A 10,967-nucleotide genomic window follows, 5' to 3' on the forward strand; every position below is an offset into this window, starting at 1 on the left:
TTTCAACCTCTGTGCAACCAAAATTTTTATTTTAATTTGGTGAGGTAGAACGTTAATTAAGAATTATAAAATGCGTATGTCAGAGGTCCATCATGAAAAATATTTCAAAAAGTTTGAAGTATAATTTACCACGTAGTGTGTCTTTTTGCCGCAACTTGATTTAAACTTGGGCAGCAAAAAAAATCCTAAAAAGATGTGTTATTTAATGAATAAATTATTAATCAAATATATTAATTATTGATTATTTTGTATTTAAATAATCGTTAACTAATAAAATATTCAACTTTTAGTTTCAATTAGTTTTCAAATTTTGACTAATATTAATATATAAAGGCTATTTATATCAAAACAATTATGTCACCTGCACATATAAGAATGGTTTCAAAGTTTTTTTTAAGAACTAAGAACTTTGTTGGCTCTATTTTAAAGAAAAGTTACTAACATGTTTTATTTTTGCAGAAATATAAAATAAAACGATTGTGGTTTCAAGCATTCATCTTATTTGCTGCTAGTGCAACCAGGTGTGGTGAAAAAGTGTAAGGAAAAACACTATGTTAAAAAATTATAATAACAACAGCACGGATAATATTCAATCCTGTTATAAAATTTTGTGTTAACAAAAAAGTTCAAATAAAATTTCATCAATATTATATAATTTAATATTATCCAGATCTACGCATGAATGTGCAGCAGCTATCAAGACATATATTCCCACAAACTCCCAATAAGGACAAATGCAGATGTTGATCGTATCCTATCGTAAATTTCGCTGAGGGTTTCTTCTGAAAAATTTCAGACGAGCTAGTTTCGCTCGAGTTTACAAGTCAAATGGTGCTTGAGATGTTTCTTGTACGTGCATGCAAGTCGGCTCATGCTACAAAATTTTTTCAGATTTTAACTAGTAAAAATTTTTGCTAACTATAGAATATTAAAATAAACAATTAATATTTTAAACAACGTAACGCAATAAAATAAATTTGGCTTGTAGGATTTTACAGATCAATTGTTTCTCGACAATGACTTGACGATTTAACTTTATAAATAATAAGCGGCAATGATGAAATTGCAGAAATGTAGCTATAACAAAAACTTCAGTAGCACTGACGACGCTGGCGGCGAAAATAATGAGAGGATGTAGTATGAATTTAATAACAACGTCAGAAATGTTTATCGATATGATGAGGAAGTTACGATGATGCTCTTCTCAACCACATGACGATAATGATGAAGAGTGAGGATGATAGATGAGCAGCCACGTACATGACTTACATTTTTATGCTTCCAACTTCTATTTGTTCAACATTTTATTCATTTTATCCTATTATTACGTAAGTATTATTTAAAATAATATATATAAATATATATATATATATATATATATATATAGGTTAATATTGGTTGTTTATTTTAACGGAAATGATATTTATATTTGTTTTCGCGCTCAATTTTGAAATTCTCTATTCATACCTTTCAAGAAATATAAGGAGCGTTCATGAAAAGTACAGTTTGAACGTTTTGAAGAACTGTTGAGTTGGGAAATTTCTTTATGAAAAAAATTTGGAGCCACGTCTAATGCTGCCTTCATGAAATAATTTACTTTTCGTTCCTTTATTGAAAATTCTTTTCTTGTTTAATTTTTTTCGTTTTATTTTTATGTAGAGTGTTGAAATTTTTAAAAATAATATGTCGAAATGCTTAGTTACGTCCTCACAAAATGATTTACAATGTTGATGTTTTAAGATTTAAGAAGAATGATCATTCAAAAATATCCTCGTTATGAAATCCAATTGGACCTTCCAATTGAAAAATTAAATATAATATTAAAGGAAGAATCCATTCCAGGGCTTGCTTTGGATATTTTGTTTTTATTTAATTTTGAACAGTTCTTTTGTTTAATAACTGACATTATTTTGCTTAATACAGCCATTAAGTTTATCAATTACAAACTTTTCTATTCACCATCAAAAACTGAAAGATTGTTACATAAAAAATGAATTGAATTTACAATTAAACATTTACTTTCTACAAAAATTTCAATTCAGTGAAACCCTCTTGTTCGAATCAGCTTGAAAAGACGACGTGCATTTTCAAGCCTACCATAAAAATTGGCCTTCGTATGCAAACATTTCAAAGTCAATCCGTTGTGACATTTTGATTATAGTGCACGTAATTAAACATGATCTTTTTATTCAGCAAGTTTCTATAAAGTAAAAATATTTATGAAATAAATTTACAACACATATTTATACATTCACATATTTTTGAGAAATTGGTTTAAACTAAGGTATTTACACATGTGCTTAAGTATTTACACATTCATTTGCTTTTATGTTTACACTCCCAGAGCGCATAAACACGTGCCTTCTCGTAAAGGAACATGCGAGTGCCTGGTGGCAACTATTTCAATAATTCAAAATCTAATAAATATTTTATGGCAATAGTTCAAAATAATTTTTATGATTTTGAGGTGCTTGAAGTTTTAGCTTTTTTTCACCGAACATTCTTCTCAGCAGCAGGATCAAATGACTGCCGAGTGCCGACCACATGTTGTTCCTAAATAAATAAATAATCAAATAATTAAGAATTTTATTGAATGTTTTTTATTTTTAGAAATAAGAAAAATTTTCAATTTTATGAAATTTTTTATTTGTAAAAAATTTCAAATTGCCATAACTCTTTAATTATCATCTATTTAGTCGTCTCTCACAACATGAAACTTCTACTTGACTGCTACAAACATCGTTGTCAACATAGACTCCATGTCTTTTTTTTTAATTTTTATCTCATCTAGTAATTAATTTTATAATTGGTGACAATTTCATAACCATCCTCACGTCATAATTAATACCAACATCACAATCATCACCGATATCACAATTATACACAATCATCATCAACTTCAAATATGTTAACCCACCTGACCTTGGATAGTATAAATGTAATACAGTTGTGAAGTAGCACCGCGCTGGAATGCATGTCGGACCAATCACATTCAGTCGTTGGAAACGCAAAGCTTACGCGTGCGTACATTCAGACGCATGCATGGCACGTCGGCGTTTGGTGTGGCGGTGGGTGAGTGAGCGGCGGTGCGTTGAAACTGCTATTAAAATGGTATTGTAAGGAGCCTCTCAAGTATAGTCTGCATATCATCAGTGGCACCATCGTCATTCGTCATCGTCTTCTTTATTATCATGTCTCTTATCATTTGTGATCTTCAACGTATAATTTTGTTTTGTTTTATGAGAACAATTAATGCTGCTGCTGTATGTTCAACGTTTTTATACTCTTACTCTTTTTCAATTTGTTACGAGGGTTTGAAACAAAAAAAAACTAAAATTCTTTTGTTAAATTATGTAAAAAAGAAACTTAATGGTTGATCATAAATATTTTGGAAATATTTTTCTAGTTGAAATATAAAGTTTATTCTGACTGCTTGCTGTGCGAGAAAAAATCAAGGTGCACATTCCATAACTTCCGTATTCATCGATGGATAAGCAAATATTTTTCAAAATTTTCTTCAAAAAGTTTCTTATTTGTGTCACTTTCCATGTTCTTCTTTCGTCAATTAACGATGATCTGGTCATTTTTGGTTGCTAGCTTGTCGGACGTGCTAACCTAATGTCAACTAACGGCAAAAAGTAATAAAAAAAAAGTTAAAAATGTCTTTTTTTTGCAGAAACATTTGCTTATGAGACTGTCTCGGACCATCCAAATTATGCCACGAATTATGCTTGCGTGCAATTTGTTGAAAATTGCCAATAACGTTACGTTGATATTTTACAAATTTGACTTGAAAAAAAAAATTATTTAGGAAAAAGCGTCACATTTGCGTTGGGTTATTTTCAGCAAGTCATAAAACATGCACCAAGATATATTATAAATTTATTAGAACATGCCAAAACTTTGAACATTGATTTGGAATTTTTTAATTGAAGCCGTTAAAAACAAAGTGTGACCTGACGAACTTCTTCACAGAGCAGGCTGAAAGTTTTCAATTAAAATTAATTTAACAGCAATAAGCGGGCAATAGTGATTTCATAAAAACATTTGAGAAGCATACCAAAAACAATTTTAGTATATTTTAAGAGCAACAGTTTTAACAAGTTTAACAGTTACAGTTTAAGAGTCCAAATTAAAAATAAATATAACGGTTGATTTATTTAAGCACAGAAACACATTTCGAAATATGTGCAAGTTTAAACTGCAATATGCTCAATATCTCAATATGCAGGGTGTCATCAACAAAGAAGCCCCCACTTCACTCAACTCCACCAGACGCTCAGCGAAATATTTTCAACGTGAATCAGTTCAGCGTGTATGGTCGTTGTGAAATTATTAGATGAGTGTTTTATGACGAGGACATGCCGCTGATGTACTTAAATTTTTTTCTTCATTGGTATGCGAAAATGTGGCAGCAAGCATGCGGGAATGTTTGTATAACTTGGAACACTTCTCATTTCTCCTCTTTCACTGAACTTCTCTCCTGGCTCCAATAAATCACCTTAGAAGGCATTCTGTGCGTTGGCATCTTTGAGTTAACAATTTGTCCAATATGAAGAAGATGCATCACTGGCTCATCGAAACATGCCTGTCTCCAGAGGACCAGCTATCCACGTCTCATGCTTGCTATGTCTTATTGTTATTGCGAAATTCTTTCGTGCTGTTGTTTGTGACAAAGTATTTTCAATTTGGCTCATATAATAAGATAGTTGATAGTTTGAAATCAATACCATTGATAGCTGTTGCTTTTGCTTTTTTTATATATCTGAACATAGGTTTTTTGATTAGTGACGAAAAGTTTTGAAAGCCAGTAAAATTAAGTCGGTTCAACTGAATTTTAAATTATTTGTTCGTTCTTTGTTCAATACACCCAACAGTCTACAGTGTGATGCTCAACATGCAGAAGTGATGGTGTTTTGCTTGGCATTTGTTTTAAACAGTTGTTACTATTGTCGCTGTTGCTTGCGTGTCACCTCGTCTTCCAATCCAAGTGTTACAGATTTTTGAAAAGTAAAAATCTTTGACTGTAAAACGCATAAAAACAAAAAATGATTTTCATTAAAGGCGGTCGAATGAGAATAAAATAAACAAAATGTAATTAATGCACGCTCTACTGTCGAGTGCCTTCTTTAAAAAAATTGAATTTCCTGAACAGCAAGCGAGTTGTTTTTAATTAAATTTGGCCTGTAATTAAAAAATAATTAATTAGTTTTAAGTGGAAAGTGTTTTTAGTTAATTAAAAATAAGAATTAGACAAATCATTCATAAAAAAAAGTAAGAAAATGAAACACGGTAAAGAATTGTTGATATGAAACTAGGAGGATGGCGAATTCGTGAGGTGGCAGTGGGTGCGTTGGAAGGAAGCGATGCAATGTGGTGGTGTGTGTGTGTTTTCAACTGTGCCCTTTTGCGTGGTTTCATTTCATTTGCATGCAGGGGACTGGTTGAATTCAAGTTGCCATTCGGAAATGCTATTTATTGCGGCTGTTCTCCTTCTTTAAGATGTTCTCCTGGACAGTTTTATATTTTCGGGCAGGATAGCTTGCAGCGTTGATGTTTTTATTAATGCCCGGGTTCAGGTTATCGTTAATGTCATCGCAGCGAGATGGATGATGCGGTCGATACGAAATGTGGTCGGCGCTTTGCTTCTTGTATGCATTTGAATTCTTAAACTAATCCGAAATTCTTCTTATATTGATTTTTTAAATATCTTTTACACAGCACCTTGTTGTTGTGCTTGCTGTTTCACTTCTTTTCGTTTCGAAAATATTATAGATCATATATATATATAATGTGAATATATATATATATATATAATATATAATATGTTTGTAGTTCGTTTTTTCAATTTTTCTCACTAAAGTTTTTTTGGTGAATTAACGCCGTTTATTAACGCCAAACATTCGGTAGAATTTATAGAATATTGTAAAAATTATGGTCTATTACCAACATATATATATATATATATATATATATATATATATATATATATATATATAGCCAAAATAATATAATATATATATATATAGCCAAAATAATATATATTTGGACATGTTCTTGTGATTAAAATGATGTTAGATGTTTATATTCGTATTACTAATTAAAAACAACAAGTAATAAATGATTTGAAGCAAAATAAGAGTGAAGTGTTTACAAAATTTGAAGAAAAATGCAGACGACTCACGCGAGTGTGCAAAAAGTTGACAGTCCTGAAGAGCGCAAATGAAATTGATGATTGCTTGGGAAGGTGTTGCGTGTTTTGCTTTCAATAGCCGATTATTTGCAATTCAAATTTTAAAAATATTTTGCTAAGAAGAAAAATATTTTTCACCGAACAATTTTGAAGCGTGATTTTTTAGGAGGTGGTTTTTGTTAAAAGTAACTGAAAGTAACGATAGTAAGCATCCGTCGGTGCAAGTCGTCAATTTTTGATGATCTGCGAGCCACCACACCAGCCTATCTCTTCCAACACCAGCCTACCCCTTTCAACACCAGCCTACTCCTTTCAACTTGCTTGCCAATCTTTTTACAGGTTGACCCCGCGAACGTTCATACCAGATTTGACAAAAATATTTTCGCAAACGGCTGGCCTCGTTGATGCATTTCAACAGGATCTTCCCTCTCCGTACTTTACATTCAAACAGGCTTTTTTAAAATTCAGACTTCATATTTTTATACGACTGTTGCTCACTTCGTCTTCACCTCCTACATTCTATTACCTTCCGTGCCACGTTGAATATGATTTTGTAACATGTTTTGTGAAACGGTTTATGCTTTTTTTAAATAAGCCTACAAAATAATCTACATTTTTTTTCAATATTATTTTCAAAATTATCAAATCATTTGTTTTTTTTCGTTCGTCGTGTTGTAAAATTTTTGACGGCTGACTTTCAAAATGTTCCTCTCTAATTTTAGCTTTTTAATTTATTTTTTATTTACACGCGCGCGCTCACACACACACACACACACACACACACAAACACACACACACACGTTTCAGTTGGGAGATGATTTTAAAATTCTCAGTTGATGACGTTTGTTTGTTAATTTCCATTCACTTTATTACACACGAGAATATGAGGAACATGAAAATAGTGAAGATCTTTCTTTATTTTCTTCTTTCATCCCCACACATTCACCTTGGATCCGCACTGCTCACAAGTTCTGTTTTTGTTGCATTAATATTACTTATCCTTCTTATAATTGGTTGTGGGTCTCCGAAGCGGATGAAGTTTTTGTTTTTGCAATTGGTTGCCACATAAAATGTGCCTGCTGATCCCTTGTTACTTTTCCAGCTGTTGAAGTTTATTTGTTAGTTTTGCTCAATGAAATATTGGTAACTCTTATAAATTTTATTGTTTTTTTTTCGAATTAAATTCAGTCACGTCACATCGAAATGCACTTATCAAAAAAAAAGAATTTGAAAAAAGCAATACCCTGCAGAAATTATTCAAAAAACTTACTGGCTTCTGTTCTCATGGGGTACTTTCAGCAGAAAAATAAAAAATGAATAGAACGTGTGCGGCGGAATCCTATGGTGACATGTTAATCACGCAGCTGACAAACAACACATCACGCCAACTGCAACATGTGACACTTACTTTAAACAAAACAATGTCAACAACTAGATCTGATTATCTCCTTATGACAAGTCAACAACACGGGCAAATGACTTTACATTAAAAATTTATTACTTACAAAACGACCAGAAAGATTGTTTTAAAATTGAGGTGAAAATCTGTTTTAGGTGCGAGATATGAAGAAGTGTATCAAATTAATATTCATGAGTCACGTGTTTTTCATCGAAAAAACTTTTGGATGAATTAAAAGCGTGAGTGTCTGTTAATTTACTGAGTCACAAAACAAAACAAAAACTGCACACACACACACACACACACACACACACACACACACACACACACACACACACACACACACAAACACACACATATACACACATACACACACACACACACATATATATACATAAAAATAAACAAATAAATAAATAAAATAAATAAATACATACATACATATATGCTGTCTTATTCGGTCTCCACATATTCAACTTCATAACTTTTATTCACTTATTTGATATGTTGTTGACTTAATGGCGTCTAACAATGATGAAATTTAATTTTCGGAGTGGTTGAAGAATATGTTACAACATTTTTCTAACTTTAAAACATTTAAAGATTAAAGGTCACTTAAGGCATTGAAACCTAGATCCTTACCCTAACTTTAACTTTTTCTTCTTTTGAGTTATTAAGATGATTAAATTTTAAGTTGAACATTAAGTGAAAACCTTTTTTTTATTTTTTAAATTGTCAATTAAAAATGTTATTTTAACCGTGATTATTACAAACTGTTATACCAAACGAGATATGTTATTAAAGGAGCAAGCACACACGTGATGGTGTGTACCAAAGTCAGGTGGAGACTAAGAAAGCCTCCTTCAATATAATTTTTGGCCATTAAATCATGACTGTTGAAACATCTGAAATTGGACAAGAGGCAGAATATTATTTTGAAAATGAATTGAAAACATTTAAATGGTAGTCACCCCAAACTACTGGAGACATTTAATTACCAGTCACACCAATAACATAAAATATAATAAACCAAAATAAAATGATAATTAGATAATAAAAAATAAAGAAAAAAAGCATACATAAAAATTCAATAAGCCAAACTAATGAAAACATTTAAATGGCAGTCACCCGAAACTACTGAAGACATTTTAAAAGAATTCAAAAAAATTCAAAAAAATTAACAGAAGAGAAAATAATTTTCAGAAAAACAAAAAACTGAAGATGTTAAAAGAAGGAGGTTGTTAACATCGAAAGAGGAAAGTATGAGAGGAATTTTAATATATCATAAATCACCCGAGGTGCTGTAAGGGAAAACAGCTGAGAAGTTCCTTCCAATCTATAATAAATTTCTTTCATAGTTTTAATTTGATAATCCATTTTACTCGGTTCCTATCGTAACCACAACTCACTTTGCTTAATCATAAGTTCAATTCTATCTACCTTCAAATTTTTTAGTAAAATCTTTTCATCGTTTGCGTGTCTGGGTGTGTGTAGAACAGTAGGAAGATCCAGATAATAAGATGAACGAGCCATCCCCATTCTTAATACAAAATTATTCTTCAACAAAGAGACACAACTGACGATATCAACAGCATCATCATCATCATCACTACCACCAACAAAAAAACAAGGCAACAACAACAACAACTACAATAACACAGTTTATCACTTTATCATAGCACTAAAAAAAAAGTTGCAAAGCAAGCCGAAGACATCACAACAAATTGTAACTGACGGCAGCACCATTCCAGTCCACTTCAGCCTCTGCGTCGATGCACGGAGTACCTGGCAGGCAACGGAGGTCTGTGGGTCGACAGCTGAGTAAGACCAGAGTGTCATTCAAAAGAAACGATGTTGAATCATAACTCCATGAGGTGTTCCAACCAACTCCACGATAGTAAGATAAACTGGGGGCGCTTTTGAAAGACTTCATTCAAAAAGCGATATATAAACACTCTCTCGCTCTATATATACATATATATAATTTGGTGCAAGATTTTCAGAAAGACATGTTCGATTAAAAATAATACCCCAATTTGTAGTTATTTGCTTTTTAAATAAAAGTTCAACAAGACGTAATTAATTTATCAGACTCATATTTATTTAAGTCCATGATTTGGCTGACATGAATTAATTATTTAATTTAATTATTGAATTGAATTATAAAAAATATTAAACCATTAAAACCAATTAAAAGTTATTTATAAATGTGGCCTAAAATAAATGTCAGCATGTGTGATAAACCTTTGTAAAATCAACATATTATAAACAATTGAAATAAAGTAATTAAACATTAAACAAAATAGTTACGGATAAACTAAAATTTTTGCATATCGTAGTATCATAGATTTAAAAGTTTGGTTGGTGACGTGTAACTACTGTTATAAGTAACTGTGAAAAAAAAGTTTGTCAGATTGATGATATAATGATTAAAATTATGGAAAGTTAAACTTATTTGTGTGTTGTCGAATTTTTGGAAATAATTAAATTGAATCTTTGATAGGATATAAATATAACAATATATAAAAACAAAATGAAATAATTAGGTTCATAAATTTTTTTTAAATTTCAAGTTTCGAATAATGATGTTAATGAGCTAATTATTTGAAAACGGCGGCGTGAAGATAAAAACGGGTGATTAACAGCGGTTGGTTCCAGTGTGGGTTTGCTGAATTCATATTTGGGGTAGACAAAAACTTGTTTACTGTTGACGTCTTAGGTGACTGGGATAGAACGGTGTCGCGGTATTGAGTGAAGAGTTGCAGGAAGTGGGCAAAGTTGTCGGATCCTTGGTTTATTAGTGAGTAAAAAAAGAGCTTCTTTTATTTTTAATTTTGACGGGTTGGACATATATATATATATATATATATATATATATATATATATATATATATATATATATATATATCGGTTTGTCCCATATATATATATATATATATATATATATATATATATATTACTATAGAGTTAATAAGAATATATAGCATATGATAACATCGAACATGGATTTTCGGTTTGTCCCATTCAGCTTGGAGCCGCAGTAGATAGGCACGATATTTTACGACGGTGCATTTGCAGGTACAAATGCTTGTGAATGAAATTTATGAAGCTGATGTTATTTGGATCGTTTGTTTGTTTCAATTATTATTTTTCAATTATTGCCATTGCTGAGTCCGGCTGCGTTGAAAATGAAAAAAATTAAATAATTAAACTGACCCAATGGTTACATGTATACGCGCCAGGATTGCAAATGGAAATGATTCTTTGAACCAACCGATGTACAGCAGAAGAATTCTTTATTAAATTTGTGTTAATGAATTTGCACGTAAAGTCAAATGGGTAAATAACTTTATGTGAACAACAAAGTAACACTAA

General features: G+C 31.3%; 1 protein-coding gene across 1 annotated transcript; it reads left to right on the top strand.

The window, feature by feature from the left end:
• Nucleotides 1–5,605: 5,605 nt before the first annotated feature.
• On the top strand, nt 5,606–9,417 carry HELRODRAFT_169262 (hypothetical protein; the record flags this gene model as incomplete). The annotated part of the gene is made up of 3 exons (XM_009015102.1): nt 5,606–5,633; nt 6,496–6,753; nt 9,224–9,417. The coding sequence occupies 3 exons, from the start codon at nt 5,606–5,608 to the stop codon at nt 9,415–9,417; spliced, it is 480 nt and encodes a 159-aa protein (XP_009013350.1).
• Between the last annotated feature and the right edge of the window lie 1,550 nt (nt 9,418–10,967).

This window comes from Helobdella robusta, assembly GCF_000326865.2.
Source record: "Helobdella robusta unplaced genomic scaffold HELROscaffold_15, whole genome shotgun sequence".
Taxonomy (NCBI): domain Eukaryota; kingdom Metazoa; phylum Annelida; class Clitellata; order Rhynchobdellida; family Glossiphoniidae; genus Helobdella; species Helobdella robusta.